The sequence below is a fragment of the Muntiacus reevesi genome, chromosome 11 (genome assembly GCF_963930625.1).
Source record: "Muntiacus reevesi chromosome 11, mMunRee1.1, whole genome shotgun sequence".
NCBI lineage: Eukaryota > Metazoa > Chordata > Mammalia > Artiodactyla > Cervidae > Muntiacus > Muntiacus reevesi.
The window spans coordinates 61980151-62003861 of record NC_089259.1 but is presented as its reverse complement, the minus strand read 5'-3'; the positions used below and the strand labels follow the sequence as shown (position 1 = coordinate 62003861).

The window sequence follows — 23711 nt, the reverse complement described above, 5'->3', positions numbered from 1 at the left end:
TTAGGTCTCATTTCAGATCTATTACATGCCTCAAGGATATTTATTTTGTAGAAATTTTAAACTGCTTTTCTGATAATGTGATTCTTTCACAAAAATCTTACAATAGGAAGTCACTAGGATATAGTAAATTTAGCAACTATCTCGGTTTGTTATACATATCTAAAAAATTCAAATTACTCTTTTGTAATTAAAAGCTGACAAGCTCAATTGCTTTTATAAGATAAAAAGAAAAGGAGCGTTAAAGAAGTTAAATTAGATTTTACCATCTGTTTAATGAGTTTCAGGCTTGGTTTGATAATATATTTCCAGATATAAAATTTCAAAATGATCATTTTCAGAAATAGTAAATGATCTGCCTTGCATAAAGGTATATAAGTGCCTCTTCAAACTCATTACTATAAAACTCATGATTTGTTTTATTTCTAATGAAACCGATTAAGTTTCTACCACATCAATGCTAAACACATAACAGAGGCAGAACTTACATTCATAGGACTTATCACATTTCTTAAAGTTATTATAATTCATATTCTAATTTTATCATTTTATCATAGGACTTTTACTTAGCTTAGTTTTTAATGAATCTTTATACAGTATTTATTTCACTTCTTCAATATTCCTGTGCCTAAGAAACTTTCCCATTGATTCCCCGTGACCATTTTCCTCTCATAAGTCAGCCTACTTTCAAGGTGCATTCACTGCTTCAAAACTATAGGGGGCCATCTGGTTAAAGACCACTGAACTGCAAGAAATATATCCAGAAACATTCTGCTCTGACAAGTTACATCTCCAAAATACATTCATAAAATGACATTCAAGTGATTATAGAGTACATTTATTGAGTCTGAAAAGCATTATGGTCCATAATATGCCTGCTGAAAGCTGAACTACACATGAGCCAATCATATGGCAAAGGAGTGCTACCAAAGATCATTAGGTGGGTTATTTTTGCATGCCAGACTTTGCGGGTATTGGGAGTCAAGTTATGACATTTGCCAGGACAGGACAGCACATGACCCAGAAAACTGTGAATAACAAGAATAGCAAAGCTGGGTTGTTTGATTGGGAAGCTTTATGAATGACTATAACCCCAGCTCACCAGAATTCAATGAGTGGTAAAACTATGAACCTGAATTAATATCTAGAAAAAAGTTAAAGGAGGAATTTCTGAGCAATACTTAATCAATATACTGGCCAGTTTCAAACTTAAAAATTAGTCAAGTTTGCTAGATATGTTTCAAAACACTAAAATCAGCGAATAGGAAGACAAACTTTAAGGTCAGAAATAATGAGTGGACTAACCAAGATATTTTGGGTACAGAAAATGGGTATAGAGAAAAAGAGGTCACTGTGGATATGATCAATACCCTGTTTTGTTTTTTTTTTTTCTCTCTTCTCTAAAGTGCTCCTGTAAGTCAGTTACAGAGTGCCAAGAAGAACATAGGAAAACATATGCTCTTCACTGGGAGAACTGAGATATCATGGGTGACTATGAGATTCAGAAAAAAAGAGACACAGTTTTTCCCAAGTAAAAGTGTTTTTCTTAAAAATAAAAGAGAGAGAGAATGGAAGACTTAGATGTAAGAAAGAACCTGGGATACTGAAAGAATTGAAACAATGAGGAGTGTGCATATAGGGAGAGTAGATATAAAAATAGTGTAAAAAGAGGAGGATCAAGTTTGAGATATAGAAGACCAAATGATGCAGTTCCGCATAAAACATGATGCAGAGTTTGTCTTTTGTTTTTTTTTTAATTTTATTTATAATGGTCAGGATAATAAATATATTTATTTAGAAATGAGCAGTACCAAATGTCTATTAAAATTAAAAAAAAATATTCCCACACCCAAAGCACTTTATAGACTATGTTTCCTACTCCTGTGGGTAGTAATAATCAACCCAACTGATTGTTCTAGCATTAACCTTACATGTCTAGATCTTTATTCATTAGGTAACTTTTCTGTTTCTTACTATCATGTTAGCAATATTTATTGATTTTCTGTTATACCAATATATTCCACTTTCCTTTTCCCCATCCAATTAATTTATTAATTTTAGCAAAGTTGTGATTAAAGTAATGTTCTATCTACAAACATCCTATTCAGTTTAGGAAAACAGTGTACTATGATTATACATCTTTTCATGAAAATGCTTTGGCTTTCTTATAATCCGCAATTGCCATTGGCTTGCATGCTCAGGTGCTTCAGTCGTGTCCGACTCTTTGTGACCCCATGGACCACAGGCAACCTGGCTCCTCTGTCCAAGGGATTCTCCAGGCAAGAATAATTGAATGGGTTGCCACTTCTTACTTCAAGGGATCTTCCCAACCCAGGGATCAAACCTGCATCACTTATGTCTCCTGCATTGGCAGGTACCACCTGGGAAGCCTTATAATTGCCACAGTAACTATCAATTTGCAGAGTTTGCCTTTTATCTATCTATTTTTTTTCTCAAGTGCTCTAGCAAGTCTGCCAAATACTTTTTTCCCCCATATATTCCAACATATTGTTTTAACTTAGTGATTCTCTTTTTCTTTCTGGCTTGCAAAATTCCCTCTTATAGTCATCCTTTTCCCAAATCTGATGTATTCAACGTCATGTTTCCTGGACCCCATATCTTCTCATTTCTTAATTACTGTTTGCCAAAGCTTTACAGAGAAGGTATACAATATATAAATTTGTGTATTTTTACTTATCAGTAAAACTTTTTAATATGCCCTTATACTTAATTGCTGTTTCAACTACGTATAGAATTTCAGGTCAGAAATCATTTGCCCCTTAATTTGAAGGTATTGCCTTTCCATTTGCTCCTAGTATTCCTACCAATAAGAAATTACAGATCTGATCCCCTTTCTTTGTATGCATTTGTATGTATTTTGTTCAGTTGTTTTCTTCCACTGGAATATTTTAGTATCTTCTTTACAATATTCATAAATTTCATAATTTTTTGCATGTGTACATGTGTTCATTTATTGTAATGGTTGCTTGGTGGATTCAATCTGGAGTCATAACTTTTCATTTCTGGAAAAAAATGATTTATTATTTAAATGATAAATTCCTTCTCTGTATTAGTTTGGTTCCTTTCTAAGAAATTCTTATTATAAGGATCTCCTAGAGTAAAATTTTAACATCTCATCATTTTACTTCTCTATTTCCTTCTCTCTTTTTTGTGTCATTATTTTACAGAATATTTCTTCGACTTTATCTTTAAGACCCATTTACTGAATTGTAAATTTTTACATATTTTTAATTTCCAGAAGTTTTTTTCTTATTTTTTATTAATATTTTAGAAGCAATGTATTATTGTTTTAAGGGTATGATTTATTTATAAATTTTTTGGAGGATATTCATATAGCTTTTTGGACTTCCCAAGTGGCACTAGTGGTAAAGAATCTGCCCACCAATGTCTCCAGGAGATGCAGAAAACATGGGTTTGATCCCGGGGTTGGGGAGATACCTTGGAGAAGGAAATGGCAACCCACTCCAGTATTCTTGCCTGGAAAATTCCATAGACAGAGGAGCCTGGTGGGCTACAGTCCATAGGGTTATAAAGTGTCGGACATGACTGAGCACATATACACCCATATAGCTTTTGTGTATTTGCTTCTTCATATTTTGTCTGTATTTTCTCATTTCTTTTTTGTTAGTATTACGCTTTAATATATTTTTTCATATTTTTATTCAGTGCACCAGTGATCCTTAACTGTCCACTGATATTGGGCATTAGAAACTACCTGGAAATAATTGTATATGTATAAGGTATAATAGAGGATTTCACCAGCAATGGGTGTAGACCCAAATGGTATATGGAATTATTTGCTCTGGAATTGATCCGTTTCTCCAAAGAAGAGTTATCTAATTTTCTACATGAGTGCAGCAGTCTGCAAATAAGCAGGTCAGTTTGGGACTTTTCACTTAGTTCCTCTATTTCCTGTCTTGTGATTCCCTCTGCTCTGTATTCTAGCAGCAGTTATAAGCCAAGAATCATTCTACTAGAGTTTTCCCCCTGAAAATACACCTCAAGACTGCAAGGGGGAAAAAGGAGTTAATTCTACTTTTTGAATATTACAAATAATGCTATCAGCATCTGTGTACAAAATTTTGTGTAAACGCAGGCTTTCTTTTCCCTTGGATGTGTACATAGCAGTGGGATTTCTGAGCATATAGTAAGTCTATGTTTAATTTTTGGGAGAACTACCTATTTTTCAAAGTAGTTGCAAAATTTTATATTCCACCAACAATGTTTGAGGGCTCCACTTTCCTCACATCCTACATTTGTTATTTATCTTTTTGAAATAAGTCAAAATTATTTTGAGACTTAAAGATACCAATAAAGTGACTATCAGCACACACCTAGTGCCTACAAGAGCTGGAATTTAGTCACATGCCTTGTGATAATGCAAAAGTCATGTTCTTTAGCACCTAGCTATACTGTGACAAGTGAATTTTATTGAATTAAAAGAAAATGCATTTTTAGTTTTTTAAAGTTACTGAGTGGATAGTTACATCTACTAATTGTCAAACATTACTTTTCTTACTTATAAATGAGAACTATTTATAATATAAAGCTATAGAAATCTGATTTCAGTGAGAGATGGCTATAATTTGGAATCTCATTTTGTGAAATAAGCCATATTTCACATTATGTTTTAAACAGAAAGATTAAATATTTTAATCCTTAAGTGGCTGTTGTTTGTTCTAATCACCTAAATAAAAAATATAAAAGTTTTAGTGTCCAAAATTTTTTAAATATGTTTAGCAAACAAAACCTGGCAAATAAATGGCTTAAATCTTAATAGGTAATGATAATATACTAGCATCAGAGTAGCTACAGAGTCAAAATTTTACCCAACATAAAACAGCTACATACTCATTAAATGATAAGATATAAATTATAAATGGCCAATCCAAATACCATTACTTTCAAAAAGAGATTTTAAACTAGCATTTCCAGTTGATTTTACACTAATTGAAAAGGTTGGTTTTATGCTGACAATTTATTTTTTTAATGAAATGGCCAATAGTGAAGTGAGTGCATTATACTAAACACTTCAGAAAGAAACCTTCCATTGACTTTACTCAGGCCAAATAAATTGCTAAATTTGATGACCGTTCAAAATTGTTCAGTGCATTTCAAATATTTTCTGCTGAACCAAAAGCTAAATGGGCTTTGGTCACTACTGCATTGCTAATACAAAATCAAGAAGTCACTATCCTTCTGGAATATTAATGCAGTGAGCCTGGAGACATGATACTGGTGTGTAGCAGAGATCAGGAGGAAGGAGTCAGCGTGCTGTGGTGATTTTCTGAGCAAGGAAGGAAGTTGGTACAAGTGGAAGACGTTCACAGTCAGCTGACACTTTGTGGGCAAACAGTTTCTAATTAGGAATTGACCAACTGGCTCTTTGTCGCAGTGATAAGTTATTAACAGGAAAAGGTTTCCTAAAAGCGTTTTGTAGTAGGTGATTTAACGAAAAAAGTTTAGACAGTTTTCAGGATTCAGAAATTTTGAGGTAACTAATATGTTTTTAAAATCCTGTGTCATTATTTTTTGTGTTTATAAATGCTAACCTTATTCATTGAGGTTTCAATTAGAATCTCATCATAGCCTATCATAGCTCTAAAGTTTCTATTTATCATACTTGTATCCTAGGGAAAATTTTGAATAAAAGAAAAGAGGCAATTTAGCATCGTTTTTTCCCCACATAAAAGTCTCTCATCTCTGCCTGAACCCAGCAAGTTGTGATTATGGAAATATATGTTAAAAAATACCTACATATTTTGTAACTTTAAACAAATGGTTATGATCATTGCTTTCTCACATTTAAAAATCAAATTTATTTTGTATAGGACGACATTTTTCTAAGGAAGTTATAGTCTCTCTATAAACATGAATATTTAATATAAACCAATATTAACTTATATGTATTGGAATTGTTCAAAGAAATAAAATATTACTTAAATCTACTACTTTTAACAACACTGTAACATTTATTGGTTTTGCAATAAAAGATTTATAGAAAATTACTATGGTATTACTTTTTATGTTTCATATTGAAAGCAGGTAAAGTAGCTTCTAAGCAATGGGTCATTATCGTTCACAACTAACAGTGCTTAGCAGTTAGGATTTTAACCACTGACATCATTTTCTTTGAAAAATAATAGATGTTATTTAATCCTTATAGATAAATTGCTGCATAACTATGACTTTTTTGCTGACAACATTGCCTAAACGTAGTCAATATGAACAAGAAGTTTCGGAATAAGTTTACTAGAAGAAAAAATCTGAATTAAAACATTTATATATTTATTCTCTCAGATGTACTAAGAGGAATCGAGTGTTATTTCCAACCTATTGTGTTCATGTGTTCGGTCGTGCTCGGCTCTTTGCCACCCCAAGGACTATAGCCCGCCAGGCTCCTCTGTCCATGCGATTTTCACAGGCAAGAATACTGGAGTGAATTGCCATTCCCTTCTCCAGGGGATCTTCCTGACCCAGGGATCAAGACTCTTATGTCTCTGACATTGGCAGGAGGATTCTTTACCACTAGGGCCACCTGGGAAGCCCTTCCAAACTATTGTCGAAAGGCAATTCAAGCTGCTGTAAGCATCTGACGAAAGTTTATGTTAATCTTTTAAAATTCCTACCTTTAGACAATTCCTCACTGGAAGGTTAATGGCTAAATTATATTTATTACAGGTAGTTTTCAAAAGCGAAAACAATGCCAACTTTACACAGTGACTGTGGAATGTAGGAAACTGTCAGATACTACCTCTGAGGGTTTGTATGGTGGCTGGTCTAGTGAAAGATGCCAGAATCACAGATGAAGGAGAACCGGGATTGACTTATCTTCTTGTCTCCAAGGTCTTGTTCCCAATTCAGAAGAATCTGCAGAGGCACTGAGTGGACTTTGAAGTGCTTGAGATAGTCCCTGAGGACCAAGCTATAACCCAGAGTATTCACTTATATTGAATTTTCTTTCAATTTTTTGTCTTGGCAGGAATTAAACATAGGGCTTATTCTAAATGATCAAATAATATTAAGGCTGTTTTTGTTACAACCTTTCTCTAGGAAAACTTGGAAAATTTTATAAACTATTTTCTAATTAAAAATATTCATTTTGGCCATTCTTAGAGTACTCCCAGGGGATGAGCTCAGGCTAACATTTCTAAAATGCTGCTACTTTGGTCCTAGAGCACCATACTATTTCCTAACACTGATGTGCAATCACTACCAGGATCTCACATATACCCTCAATATGTAGGGGAAGGTGACACATACACTTTGCTTCACATATAAATTCCTATAATTTTCATGGAGAAAAACTTAGCAAGATTTATTAAAGCACCTAAAATTATTAATGAAAGGACTCTTAGTTACAATACTCAGAAATTAATCACAAGAGAAAAAAGTTGTGAAAAGACTTGTATCTAGCAGATATTCCTATTATTAGGTGTCTTTGGAATATTAGGAGTCTCTGGAATGGGTGAATTTAACTCAGATGACCATTATTTCTACTACTGTGGGCAAGATTGCAGGCAGATTCTTTGCCAGCTGAGCCACAAAATGTTAATATTACTAGATAGCTTATCTGTCTAAGATCAACTCTCTCAGTATCTACAAGGCACCACATACATTTAAAGAAATGATTTCTTCATCCGAAGATTTTTCACAGTATACATTTTTCATAGCATTCTGCTGTTTTATATTCTCCTCTAATGGTTTTGGTGTAAATTCTAACAGGAAAGTAGCAACCTCATACAGTCTCATGATTTAAATAGTATCTGTATAGTGATGTTCTCAAATGTGCATTTCCAGTCCTGGGATCATCAAAGAATGCTGGGTACACCTCTGGGAAGTCTAACAGGCATCTCAAATTTAATAGAACCATTCACGCCTAACCAAACCCAACAACCAAACCCCAGACCTCCTCCACTTCAAGAATTCCTTTTTTTCACTTAATGATACTATCACCTCACCAAACCTACTTATCATCCTTATACTCTCTTTCCATTGCTCCATTTGCCAATTCATCAACAATTCCTGATAACTCCACTCACCATATATTCATCCAAATCCATTAATTTCTATATTACTCACTCTTTTTATTCTAGTCCCAATCACCATGATTTTCTGCCTATGTTCCTTCCTTTTTCTATTCTTGCTCCTCAGGGTCAAATTTTCCATTATAAAGCCAAAATTATCTTTATAAAACTTAAATTAAATTGTACCATCCTCTACCTGAAGCCTTTACGTGATTTCCTTTCCTACTTAGGAGAAATCTGAAAAGCCCTACCAGAGCCTATCAGATTCCCCTTAATTTAACTCATGTTCTTTTTTCCCCTGTACTTGTTTTGTTTCAGTGACATGGTTCTCTGTTTGTCCTCTGAATGCAATTAACCTACTCCTGTCACAAGTCCCTGAATGTATGAGCTCCTCCGTCTCGAACACAGTTCTCCCAGATTTTCCTATGATTTCTTCTTCCTTTCCAGTGAATCCTTGCCACTCGGTTTCAACCCAGCAGTATCCTCCCCACCCCCAGAGAGGCCTCCACTAGCACACGCCCAAGTGCCTTTCCGACCTCATCCTGCTCTGTGTTCTTGATTTGTCTCTATTTTTAGTTATAGGTACCGCATTTTCTTTTTTTCTCAGAATATAAACCTGACAAGAGCAGGGTTGTGTCTTTGTTCACTCATGTAACCTCAATGCCTTGTGTAGAACCAAGTCTACGGGTGGGAACTCAGTAAATATTCATTAAATACTTGGCATAAATTAATGATTAAGACATTTACAAAGTGTTTTTTTTTTTTACAAAGTGGTTTTTTTCAAACGAAAATCTCTACCTTCTTGTTTAATGACTCTAAGTGCAGAGATTACAGTGTGGAAAATGAGGTGTGTTCAATGGCAGACCAAGAAGAAAGGTGTTTAAGGGCAAATATATGAAGAAAAGTTTTGCTAAACATATACTTAGATATGCAAAAAAGGATAAGAAGAATAATTGTTTATCCCTATGATGAGAGATGGCATTTTTATAGTACTGATAATAAATGCATATATCTATAATGATTTTTAAAAAATGAACTACCAAGCACAAATAAGTGATCACCTAAATCTACAGATTAGATTCTGAAATATGTTCCTATTTCTGCTCCCTCCCTTGTTCCATATTTAGTCCCAAATTAATAAATTCTCACTTCCAGAAGATGATTTTCCAAGCCTTTTCAAACCTGACCCTGTGGCGGATCCTGTTAACTGCACTGGATATTACAATTCCCCCTGCCAGGACACTCACATATGACCAGCCGTCAGAAGTCCAGCAAAAACAAAATTTCTCTTGATCTTTCCACGAGGAAACATGTTCTAAGACATTAAAGGTGGCTGTTGTAGCAAAACCTGTACAAAATATTACTTTCTGCTATCTTCTGTAAAAATCTAAACTTCAATCATATCATCCTAGTAGACTTTAAAAAGACAGATCTCAAAGGTAGCATTTTATTTGATATCTCTTGTAACTCTAGAAGGAAACTTAAGCATGAATAATTGGAGATCTGCACACTAATATAAAGATGAAAGAATGGGACTCAATTTAACTTGGGCGCTAAAAAAATGTGGAATTATTTCCCGCTGCCACTTTGAAAAGGATACGATTTTGAAAGTTATGAAGCAAGAAGTGGCAAATGTTATACCAAATGGGTGACATATCAGTAAACCCTCCTGTGAAGAACTTTTAATAAACCCTATATTTTGAGAATCTATTTATTCCTTTGTGAATATGTCTTTAATCTATGTACTCATTTTTGTACCACAGCTCCATTCTTATTACCTACAACAGGATTTCCCATCTCTTTTCCATCATATTTGTTAGGAATGAAGCTTATCCTGAGAGTCTCATTATTTATTGAAACCCTAAAGCTAAGTTCTCTTTCTACAGATACATAACTGACTATCTGTTAAAATACTGCTGCACACTACATATGAAAATCACTCAGCCAAGTATTTCCAGAACTCTAGATACAAAGTATTTCTTCCAATATTGAACTTCAGGTAGGATTATCAGATAGGATTTACAGATTGATCACATCCATCACTTATTCCGTATCATTCAGTATAAAAATACATAGGACATCAGCACTTACCTGAATAACGTGCCTCAGTTTATCAATAATCTGATTTATCACAGGATCGATTCCTTTGACTTTGACTTCAGGATTTCCAGATTGGGCTTTGATTCCATTTCCAACAACACGCTGAGTATAGCTAACAAAGTGAAAAGTGAAAGGCACGTTACTTAATAATCTGGTCACAGTACTCTTTGCCACAAATTTTTGAACAGATTTGAGTTCAGAATTTTACTCCTTTAAGAATATATAGTAACATATTTTTTCTTGGAATTAAACCTGGCACAGCTGTAATGTTTATTTTCCTGGTAAAAAAACTTAGCATGCAAATAGAGACTATTTTATTGTTATCCTCTCAAAAGACCCAACCAAAAATTGATTTTTTTATGCTACTTACCAATATGCTAGAAAAAGTTAATAGATATCCTAATCTTTTACAATTTCTTGCTGAATTATACATATTCTGAATCCATATTATCTGAGCAATTTATTTCATTTTATACAGCATTTAGATGAATCTCAAATTATTTTACATATTGGACTGCAAAAGAAATATATGTGTGTGTGTGTGTGTGTGTGTGTGTGTGTGTGTGTGTGAGTGGATATATATACATACACATATATATATATATATACCTACATACACACACATGGGTTTCCCAGGTGGTGGTAGTGGTAGAAAACCCTCATGCCAATGCAGGAGACGTAAGAGACATGGATTTGATTCCCTGGAGGGTCAGGAAGATCCCCTGGAAGAGGGTATGGCAACCCACTCCATTATTCTTGCTTGGAGAATCCCATGGACTGAGGAGCCTGGCAGGCTATAGTCCATAGGGTCACACAGAATCAACATGACTAAAGTGACCTAGCATGCATGCACACACACACATGTACACACGCACCCACACATATGCATTGTTTTTGTTCAGTTGCTAAGTAATGTCTGGCTCTTTGCAACTCCATGGACTGCAGCACGCCAGGCTTCCCTGTCCACTGTCTCCCAGAGTTTGCTCAGACTCATGTCCATTGAGTTGGTGATGCCATCCAACCATCTCATCCTCTGTCGCCCCCTTCTTCTGCCCTCAACCTTCCCCAGCATCAGGGTATTTTCCTGTGAGTTGGCTCTTTGCATCAGGTGGCCAAAATATTGGTGCTTCAGCTCAGCTTCAGCATATATATGTGTATATTTGTGTCTGTGTGTGTGTGTGTGTGTATGTAGTTGACATATAATGTCACCTTATTATTCATGAAAATATTTAGATTCACCAGTCATAAAGATGTACTAAGTGTCCCTTCCTCTATTCCAGTCCTTTGCTACGTGACTGGGACTCAATTTGTCTTCTCACAGTGTTCATTATATAGCTGGGAATATAATGTATTAATTAACTTGTTCATTCATGCATGCATTCATTAAATGTTATTATTTTTTAAAGTTTTAACTCAAATTCCAATAATATGACTTATCCTCATCTTCCTGACAGTGCGGTGTGGCATGGAAGACATGTAAACAGCCAAAGCACAGCGCTAAGAATGAAAGATGTTCGGTACGTCAAGGGATTGGTCAGAAGGACAAGTACGTGCCTGTGAGAGGTGAGGATAACACAAGCAGAAAACATCGAACACATGGAGAAGGACATTTGGCCCAAGACACTCAGGGAAAACCTAAAGGAGAAATTATATCTTGAGTTAGTCCTTGGAGTATTAGGGGAAAAGACAGGTCTCAGATGATGTAGTTAATGTGAACTCCAGGGCAAAAAATGACCTCCCAGCAGGGGAAATGGAAGGGGAAGAATATCTAGGCTTTCATTTACAAAGGGAGAGAGCAAATGGGAGACAGTATGAGGTGGGGGACATGCCCTGAAGATTCCATCCCCTCTACGCTTAAGACTCTCTTCTGAGTAATATGGTTGCTTACATTAAAGTATCATAATAAAGTGGCCTCAGAGACTTTTCAGGAAGCATTTCCACATATCTGTAATGTAATGTGCTTTCTCTGTATCTGAAGAGTGTCACAATTATCCATGTGCACCCTCTGAATTTTCTACAACAATGGAAATTCTTTGAAAAGATAAAAGCAGGTTCCACTGTTGAGAATATGGCCAAGTAAAAGGAGTTTCAAAGAATACTCAGTTATTTGCAAGATAATGCAAACCTAATGATCAATTTTGAAAAATAATTACTAATCAGGTCCTTCCTATGATAATAAATGATGGAATTCTTTGATATGGATAACATCAATTGGATATAACAAGAATAAATATATTAATAAATCTTTTTATTTTTAAAACAACCTTGAATCCATTTCTATATGCTGAAATAGGTTTACAGTTAGGTAATCCAGTATAAATTAGGAACTTGGCAATATCCAATAACAAATAGTAGAGGGAAAACAATTATGCATATGTTATTAACATCTACTAATGCTAATACTCTTTAGTTAGGAAGACTCAAGTAAACCATAAGGCATCTCTTAATGTCTTGGTAGCACTGTTATATTTTCCTTTCAAATATTTCAAGCAGATTGTGCATGTGGGTCTTTTATTAGTGTTTCATTTAATAATAATCATGTTGAATAATATGAATATATAACTAAATAAATTCTCATCTATGATTCTAGGCATTGTCTTAATGACTTCCTTTGGAGTCTGTCAGTTTATCTCCATGATAATCATTTATTGTAGCCATGAGATCGTGCCTCATAGGCCTCAAAGTATAGGCAGTATAATTGACTAGGCTACCTGCTACTTTGCTCTGAAATCTATTTTTTCTCTTCTCCAACCAATGGCTGAGTACAGCAGAGGTACTAACACAAACCCATTGCTGGAAGACACAGGGGTCCCCTGATGGCCAATGTTGGCTCAAGATTCCCCGAGCCCTTGCTGACCATTTCTTAGCCTGCACATCATGCCAGAAAGCTTCCACTCAACCTTCCTTTTGTCTCTCTTCCACTCTGGGTCACACTTGCTTCATGGCCAACAGCTTTCAACCTTACTCAGATTCCCCTCCAATTTCTCTCATAGGCATTTCCCTAATAAAGTCCCTCTTGTGTTTAGTCCTCCTTTGGTATCTGCTTCTTGGAGGACCTAGACCAATACACCATATAATATTTGTACTATAATTATCCCCATGCTATAGATTGGGGAATCTAAGATCTGAATAGGTTAAGTAACTTTTCCAAAACAGCCCTATCGGTTAAGTATACAGCAAGGATATAAACCCAAGGAAGTGAGTTCTAAATACAATCACTCAATAATTATGAATGCAAACTCCTGAAACCAACTAATACAAGTTAGAGATACAATCAACTTGGTGCAAAGTATTTTTTGTGTTCTTAGTTGTTTTATTTTGATTTTTTACTGTTAACTACAGCCTTTCAAAGGCTTAACTGCTTATAATTAAAAGAGAAAATATTATTTTCTTTAAAAGTCTCTTCAAAGAATAGCTGCCTATTACTGTAAAGAGTGAAGTAACAGTTGCTGTCAGGGTGAGAACAAACTAATAGACTACAAGGTTGCCTTAAGATATTGCTATGTTTCTCTTGAAATACAGACATATTGTCATAATGGAAATTGAGACTTCTCTCTTAATTTTAAATAAACACTTCTTTGATTCACATCTTGCTTTATTTATAAACCATGAAAATTTCTTTTAACATTAAATATGAGGTTTCACATTAGTGTAAAGATTTTATTTCTTATTTTTAATTTTCATAGTTAATAACCTAGATTAAACTTATCAGAATTACAATTAATCAAGAATTGTTTTTCAAGCTAGTATATTATTGAATAGTTTGGGATCACTATTATTGTGTATTATTTAAATAAGACAAAAGTACTGAACAGAAGGGCATTTAATATACTTCAAGTTAAGCATACATGAATAAAATTAGGCATTCTTTTCTATTTATTAAGGCTAAGAAGAACGACAATGCAATAGTGATATGTACACACCAGAATGATTTACATGAAAAGAGGTGACACTAAGCATTGGCATGGATGGGGGCAATTAGAACCCTCTGTCTTTGAGGATGGGAGCTTAAACTGATATAAACCCTTATCTGACACGTATCTGGGTATACACTTAACCAGAAAGGTATAAGAATGTTCAGAGAAGCACTATGCAGAATAGCCCCCAACTGAACACAACCCAAATATTCAGAAACATTGCATTGGCAAATAAATGGTTGAATATTTATATAATAGCATACTATTGATATATAGCAGTGAGAATGAGTTACAGCTAAACTCCAAATTTTATATGCTAAATATAAAATGAAAGAAGCAATATATGGAATATACTCTATGATTCCATTCATTAAAAGTTTAAAAATTAAACAATGATATTCCAAATCACCATAAGTGCTACTCTAAGAGATAGTGTACAACAGGTTGAAGGGGTTACTGGGGTTCTAGCAATCTGTTTCTTGATTTGGATCCTAATTAAACAAGAGGGCTCATTTTGTATATTAAAAAAAAAAAAAAAAAGACATGAAATGCCTAAGGCTTCTCAGATGGCGCTAGTGGTAAAGAACCCACCTGCCAATGCAAGAGACACAGGAGATGGGTTCAGTCCTTGTGCCAGGAATATCCTGTGCAGGAAGGCACCACAACCCACTCCAGCAGTCTTGCCTGGGAAATCCCATGGACCATGGATGGAGGATCCTGGCAGGCGACAGTCCATGAGGCCGAAAAGAGTCGGACACAACTATTATTTCGTTACTTTGGTTACACTTTATGCGTGTATTTTCAACCTAAACAACACATTTATGCTGAAAGCTTCCTGTGGTCTTTTCCTTAATGTGTATACAACAGACAAATTTGCATTGAACAATGTATAAACAAAAGATCAACATAGGTATTTCTTCATACGGGCTAAATGGTTTTGTCATCACTAAATGACTAATTTAGGCTGCTAGTTCAACATAAAAATTCCCTGTGAATGTTAATTTGCATGCAAAAAATACAGTTACTAAATCAAATAAAAGTTTTTCCAACAAAGACCTCTTATTTGAGTTTTCAATAAATCATTAATCACTCTTTTTTCCTCCTAATTTTACAAGTAATGGATAAAACACTTCAAGGCTCCCAACAGAGGCTTCTTGACTTGAAAAATTACTCACATTTTAGTGAGAAGGAGGGAACAAAATGCACACAAAAACGAGGGAAGTATTTTGTGAAGGAAGTAATAGATGCACCATTTGTGCCGATTTCTTCTGAGCACGTCTGGGAATGTATGACAGCAGTTTAATAATACTCAGTTCACAAGTAGGACTGGTTTCTCACTAACATGGAAAAAAGGCAAGTACAGATACATTTACATTCTATAAAAAATGTTTTAAAATGTTGATGAACAAGATTACAATTCTCTTTCTATTCAACAGATGAAATATTAAAAAGAAGTGCTAATGCATCTACATCCAGGATAGTGAATCCTGGCATGCTGCAGTCCCTGGGGTCACAAAGAGTCGGACTTGACTTAGCGACTGAACAACAGCAAATACATCTACACACATGTGTCATTAGGAAGTCATTTCTCCTCACTTTACTAACATTTCTTACTTGAAACATGCCATGCCCTGTGACATTAATTTCATTTTATTGAGAGTGCAATATAATTTGTTTCAGATTCACATAAAAAGTATGGTACTTTTCATGTGTACTTAAACCATTTCAGGTGGAAAACATATAAAATCTGACCTTGTAATTCCTTGCCAACTATTTAAAGTGGTTCAACATAGAATCTTTTTCTAACTTCACGGGGACAAGATACAAGAACACAATCACTGACAAGGGATGAGGAAAATGCCTGATCAGGGGGTTTCTCTCTTTACCATTATTGCCATCTTTGTTAGAGGTTTAAGACAGGAATAGGGACCGTGTTTTTGGTGGGGTGGTAGGCAGTAACAGCAGCAGTAGTATTAATAGGCACTTTGTATATTGCCTTTGTGTCTGTCTTGGTTAGTTAATTATATATTAAAATTCATTCCATTTCCAGAGTTTTCATTTTAGGAGGTGTCTTTAACTCTGGTAGATTCACTGCTATTTCTAGTTTAAAGGTCCAGGAAGCACATTTTAGGTATTTTTCAGTGAATCTCTTCTTCAAGAATCAGTTTTTCTTTTAGAACACTTCTGGGCCTCCCTTCTTGATACTGATAGCAAATGTGAAAAAAGTACTAGTGATCTGTTTTTGCAACTTTTTCTCAAATACCTGGGTGACCCTGGATGCTGCTGCTGAATGACGTATGCACAAGCAGTTTCTATACAGCCCTTCTCCTTGACAGTGAAGGTCTTGTCTTAATCTTTGAACTCTCAGAGCAGATAGGAGGCATATGATTGATTTTATGTGCCAGGTTTAAGAGAATAACCTTTCATGGTAGGTAAGAGGCTTACAGGAGATTTAGAGAATGGAGACATCTGTAGAATCAATTCCAAATGATTCAACCTTTTGTGAGTCCACTGTCTCACTTCAATTGTTGAGCCACAAACTATTTTTAAGTTAATCTCTACCATTTATTTGGCTTCATAATTATAGATAAATAATGTCTAAATTTGAAATCTGTTTCTGATCTCAAATAACAAAGTTGAAATGAACTGAAGTGATAGAGACATCATTATGGCTTTTATGATTATTTATAACTAAGTCCCTACTGAGGATATCACCATTTGTGATATCTTACGGAAAACACTGATTAACATTATTCTAATAAGGTAATGTCATGTTTGTATAGCAACCAACAGGGAACTTTTAGCAGATCACTACATATAACTTTATATAAATTTCATTCACCAAACTTTTGTTAGAGACATTACAAAATCCTAGAAGTCCCTAAATATAACTGACATCAACATTCATTAAACTTCAGACATGAAACTAAAAACTGCATCAAAATGCACTATAAAATTAGTTGCAAGATACAATAATAAGAACGTGTTTAGAAACAGAAAACAAGAATTCATTTTAAAATGAATTTATTCATTTTTTTATTTATCAGTCTTCACTCTAACAATTCAATTGGCAATAAACGTATTTGTGCTTGTCTGTTAAGCCAGGTAAATCACAGACAAGCTCTTTCATGATGAAAGATAAGCATCTATGTGAACCGGAAAATAATACTTCCACATCAAAGCCTAGTGACTGTACAAGCCAAATCAGTAGCATTTAAGAAGTTATCGTTTCAGCAAATGCTAACTTTAATTTTTTAATAAAAAATTTATTAAAAGTGAACTTTCCCCTATGTAAAAAATAGTTCTAGCTGTAGCCTTCTCCTAACCCCATTCCCAAACTTACCAAGAAAGGATAAATACCTTAGCTATAGCAAAGCTCTGTTTTTCTGTCATAAATTTTTGAATTAAAAATTCAAAGTAAATGTGTAATAAATATTTGACTTAATTTCTAATTATCCTCATTTGATTCAAAGTAACTGTTAAATTTAAAAGATCAGTTCTAAAACAATCAGCTGTGCATACCGTTATATGAGTTATGAAATGCTATACTAACTTCCATTTTCCAAGTCACACATTTCAAAATTAAATCCTTCTCAGTAAGATATACGCGGTCTTTCACGCATTTGTGATGATTGATAATCACCACTTTGCACTGATTTTTGTCTCACTTCACTGTTTGATATAAGTATATGGAAACAAAATGTTATTTAGGAGATAACTATTACCTGAGTACTAATGAGTTAAATACTATTTTGAGTCAAAAACTCAGTCAAAATTATTTAGAGTGTAAATTTCATTTAAGTAAATTTTATTAGGGACATACCAAAATCCTACAAATTCCTAGAATCTTGTATAGCTTTTTTAGATAATTTTTGAAATGAAATTGACATCAGCATCAACTAAACCAGATATAAAATTACAAGTATTTTAAAAATACTTTAAAATTAGTTGTAAGACATAATTCTAAGATTACAAACATACCATGCATAAACAAACTACATATTTCCTACATAACAGAATAAAATCAGAGTGTATACTGTGGCTTAGTGGTAAAAACCCTCCTGCCAATGCAGGAGACACGGGTTCAATCCCTGGGTCAGGAAGATCTCCTGGAGGATGAAATGGCAACCCATTCAAGTATTCCTGCCTGAAAAATCCCACAGACAGAGGAGCCTGGTGGGCCACAGTCCATAGGGTCACAGAGTCAGACACGACTGAGCACCTAGCACCAACATAATAGAATCAGAGAGAAAGAAATTTTGAATTTCAGAGTGTAGTAGTTTCCTAGTATCACAGTAACAAGCTACCATAGTTGATCTGGGGGCTAGCCTTCTGAAATCAAGGTGTTGAAAGACTATATTTCCTTTGAAGCCCCTAGAGAAGAATTCTCTCCCACCTCTTCCCAGTCTAGCGACTCCCAACAGTCCATTTAATTCTTTAGCTTGTAGCTGCATTATTCCAATTTCTGCCTACATTTTTAGATCACCTTCTCTGTGTGTCTGTCCTTTTCTGTCACATTGAATTTAGGGTGCATGCTAGGGTGACCCCATTTCAATTCTTACTTTACTTGTATCTGCAAAGGCCTATTTCCAAACAGGGCCCCCTCCTGAGGTTCCAGCCAGGGTGAATTTGGGGGACACACTATCACACCGGGGCTTCCCAGGTGGTAAGTGGTAAAGAACCCACCCGCCAATGCAGGAGGCATAAGACAGATGTTGATCCCTGGGTTGGGAAGATCGCCTGGAGAAGGGCATGGCAACCCACTGCAGGATTCCTGCCTGGAGAATCTCATGGACAGAGAAGGCTGGCAGGCTAGTCTACGGGGTTGCAAAGAGGTGAACACAACTAAAGCAACTTTTACACACTATTACACTACTGCATGGAGATTTGTAAATAAACTGGACGCTGCTTGAATGAAGACAAATTTTTCCTTGAAATTCAGTTGCTCAGTACTCTTCACATTTAGACCACTCTCATTGATGTCATATTCTATTTTTCTTCAGGGAAAATTTTATCTATTATAATATTTATATTTCAGAAACACATCTCTTAAAGTCTACCTTGGGTTTTCCCATTTATTTTTCAGTTGCAATTCAGGTGGCCTTAAGGAAAATATTTTAATCAGCTTTTTGGAAATTTTCAGTACACAGTAACTAGAATTTCCTATATGACTTTTATCTTACTAGCAAAAGAAACAATGATATTGATGATATCCTATGTTCTAAATTCATACAAACAGAAAATATACCTTAAAATGATGTGTTCAGCTCTGAGGCAAGGTCCCAACCACCTGCTCTGAATGTAAAAGTTTCCTGAAATCTTTGAAAGGCTAGTTTATTATGAAGGTGTTGATGGTTGATGCTTTAGGGACCCATAAAGTCACACAAAATAAATTTTAATCACACTTAATGCTAATGTTGCAGCTAGATTGTGACAATATTCAAATGTGACTAATTTCATTATATTAGCTACACTCATCAAGCTAAGTTTATTCAAATTTACAAAATGCCTCAAAAAAAATAATTAAGCTCTTCTTTTTTTCTGTTTCTAAATTTTATTTTGTTGATTCTTACAAGTGGAAAGCTATTTTAACAGAGTTTTTTGTTTTTCTTTTTTTTTTTTAAGTAATCAGTTCACCTGTTTTATCACCATAAAGGTGAGGGCCCTTAGCAAGTTGCTGAATCTAGTGCTCTATTTTCAAGAAGAAATATACCTATGTCAAGAATATAGTACTTTGCATTCATCTCCTGGCACATAACTTAATAGATTTGGTGTATGTCTTTGTTGACAGTAACATAAATTTAGAGCTGCAAAGGACCTCAGAGGTCATCTAGTCCAACCAAGTATCTTTTAAAGCAAATAAAGAAGTAGTATGCTTATTTCATCATTTGGTACTTATATACTGTATATTAAAAAAAATGTCTTTGAGATGGCCTACAATAAAAGGCACAGACACTGTAAAACAAGGGCAAAATGACAGAATAATGAAGGGAAACAGGTAAAAACTATTTTAGGAGACATGGAAAGGAAACTACATTAAAGTCTAAAACTTAGCCATAAGTCTCTTATCAGAGAAGGCCAAGGAAAAGTAGAATTCAAATACAAGGTTTATTACTTAATGACAGTTGTATCTGCATATGTTAGCAGGCATTTTTTAAGGTTATCTCTAAACTTTCAAGCAGAATGTGTAAGTCTTTAAGTAAGAGATAATGAGCAATACAGCAAAAGCTGACAAAAGTCCGTCTAGTCAATGCTCTGGTTTTTCCAGTAGCCATGTATGGGTGTGAGAGTTGGACCATAAAGAAAGCTGAACTTTGAAGAATTGATGCTTTTGAATTATGGTGCTGGAGAAGACTTTTGAGAGTTCCTTGGACTGCAGGATCAAACCAGGCAATCCTAAAGGATATCAGTCCTGAATATTCATTGGAAGAACTGATACTGAAGCTCCAATACTTTGGCCACCTGATGCGAAGAACTGAGTCATTTGAAAAGACCCTGATGCTGGGAAAGATTGAAGGCAGGAGGAGAAGGGCACAACAGAGGATAAAATAGTTGGATGGCATCACTGACACAATGCACATGAGTTTGAGTAAACTCTGGGAGTTGGTGATGGACAGGGAAGCCTGGAGTGCTGCAGTCCATGGGGTTGCAAAGATTCTGACATGACTGAGCAACTGAACTGAACTGAACAACAAAAGCTAACATCAATAGCAATTGCAAAGTTTTCAAAGATGTACATGCACATGGCACTTTGTTATATGAATATTTGTTTAAAACTGTCTGTGTGATATTACAGCTCTGAGTAGGCGTTTCTACTAGGACCTGGTTATCTGACTTGGAGAAAAATAAAGCCTTGGAGAACTTAGAAGAGCAGATGGCTAATGTTGCTCAATTTAGTTTTTATTTTTAACTGCTATTTATTTCTCCACTCAAAGAGAATATATTCTCTGGGTAATGGGTTGAGCTACTGTTGAAGAATCTCAAGGTCAAAGTGACTTGAAATTAAACAACAAAGAGTCCCTTCTGAAGAACTGTGCTGTTTTCCACAATCCTACATGGTAAAAGTGCTGCACTCAATATGCCAACAAATTTGGAAAACTCAGCAGTGGCCTCAGGACTGGAAAAGGTCAGTTTTCATTCCAATCCCAAAGAAAGGCAATGCCAAAGTATGTTCAAACTACTGCATAATTGCACTCATCTTACATGCTAGCAAAGCAATGTTCAAAATTCTCCAAGCCAGGCTTCAATAGTATGTGAATCGAGAACTTCCAGGTGTTCAAGCTGGATTTAGAAAAGGCAGAGGAACCAGAGATCAAATTGTCATCATCTGCTGGATAATAGAAAAAGCAAGAGAGTTCCAGAAAAACATCTACTTCAGCTTTATTGACTATACTACTTCTGCTTTATTTGACTACGCCAAAGCCTTTGACTTGTGAATCACAGCAAACTGTGTAAAATTGTTCAGGAGATGGGAATACCAGACCACCTTACCTGCCTCCTGAGAAATCTCTATGCAGATCAAGAAGCAACAGTTAGAATTCAACATGGGACAATGGGCTGGTTCCAAATTAAACGGAGTATGTCAAGGCTGTATATTGTCACCTTGCTCATTTAACTTATATGCAGAGTAAAACATGCAAAATGCTGGGCTGGATGAAGCACGAGCTGGACTCAAGATTGCCAGGAATAATATCAATAACTTCAGATATGCAGATAACACCATCTTATGGCAGAAAGTGAAGAGGAACTGAAGAGCCTCTTGATGAAAGTGAAAGAAGAGAGTGCAAAAACTGGCTTAAAATTCAACATTCAAAAAACGAAGATCATGGCATCCAGTCCCATCACTTCATGGCAAATAGATGAGAAAACAATGGAAATAGTGAGAGACTTTATTGTCTTGGGTTCCAAAATCACTGTAGATGGTGACTGCCACCAAGAAATGTAAAGACGCTTGCTCCTTGGAAGAAAAGTTATGACAAACCAAGACAGTATATTAAAAAGCAGAGAAATTACTTTACTGACAAAGGTCTGTCTAGTCAAACCTATGGTTTTTCCAGAAGTCATGTATGAATGTGAGAGTTGGACCATAAAGAAAGCTGAACGCTGAAGAATTAATGCTTTTGAACGGTGGTGTTGAAGAAGACTCTTGAGAGTCCCTTGGACTGCAAGGAGATCCAGCTTGTCAATCCTAAAGGAAATCAATCCTGAATATTCATTGGAAGGACTGATGCTGAAGCTGAAACTCCAATACTTTGGCCACGTGATGCAAAGAACTGACTCATTGGAAAAGACCCTGGTGCTGGGAAAGATTGAGGGCAGGAGGAAAAGGGGACGACAGAGGATGAGATGGTTGGATGGCATTACCAACTTGATGGGCATGAGTTTGAGCAAGCTCTTGGAGATCGTGAAGCACAAGGAAGCCTGTCATGCTGCTTTCATGGGATCACAAATAGTTAGACACGACTGAGTGACTGAACAATAAAAATTACAAACACACTACTGTTTCCATATTCACTTTCCTTACCTTCATTTTCAATAGCAAAAAAGGTGGACTTCCTGGGCCCATAAAAAAAAATCTGATATGTTAAAAGATTTGTAAATAATTTTTCTTAAGGAAAGTAACTGGGGAGTAATTAGTTAGTATATAGAAAACAATTCGAATTTGAGTATAACACATTAGCTTGAAAATCCAGTTTCAACCCTGTCTCCAGCCCCAATTTAAAGTTCTGTCCAGCAATTCCATTTTTTGGTATGTTGAATCTCAAAACAAAAATTGATATGTTTCAAATCATAGTTATTATGAAGTGGAAGGAGGAGGTGGGAAATAATTGAGCTTTCTGTCCGTGCCTCATCTTAACTACACCATAGCCAAATTCCTGGGGTCAAACAGTCCTGAGAAAACAATCAACTTGTGTGATGGACTCTAATTTGTGTCCACTTGCATATATGACAAAATTGCCTCTCCAGCTCTTTCTTGGCAAGTCCAGTTGTGCTGTGCAGAAAACAGCTGGACCTAGTTCCATAGACAGAACTATACATGCCTAGGGATTGTAAGACTCCCATACTTGTGATTACTCTGGGAACACACTTGGTTAACTGGGTACATGAAAAATATATGCATACACAGAAAGCAGGAGGCTTCTTACAGCATGCAAAATCCAAATAGAATGGGTGTTCCTGGGTCAGATGACCTGCTGATTCTGTACCTTGAGGCAAATTGGGCCAATCTCCCCCTCACTCTCTATGCTTTCCTTCTACTGCCCCTCCTTCAGTCACTTACATGATGTCTGCTTAAATGAAAGTCCATCAGGGTTTACATACTGTTACCCCTGCCTAGCAACTTCTACTCCTTTCCCCAGTCACTACACTAAACTTTAAAAGAAGTTTTGCTAATGTGATTCAGTTTGAGATTCTAAGATAGAGAGATTACCATGGATTATCTGTGTGGACCCTAAACACAACAGCAGGTATCCCTTTAAGAGAAAGATAGAGGGAGACTTTTTTTTTTTTTAAACAGAAGTTAAAGGAGAAGGCATAAGGTCCATTCCTTCTCCAAGAATAAGGTCCATATTCCACTGGAGTAATACTACCACAAACTTAAGGATGCTGGAAGCTTGAAGAGGCAATGAATGAATTCTTCCCTAGCACC

The 23711-nt window shown here is 35.5% G+C and overlaps 1 protein-coding gene across 1 annotated transcript in view; it reads right to left on the bottom strand.

Annotated features, from left to right (window-relative positions):
- Positions 1 to 23711, bottom strand: part of GPC5 (glypican 5) — a 746923-nt gene that overhangs the window by 253796 nt on the left and 469416 nt on the right. Inside the window, exon 6 of the mRNA XM_065901803.1 lies at positions 10137 to 10257. Within this exon, the coding sequence (XP_065757875.1) occupies positions 10137 to 10257 (121 nt within the window). The remainder of the gene's footprint in view (positions 1 to 10136; positions 10258 to 23711) is intronic.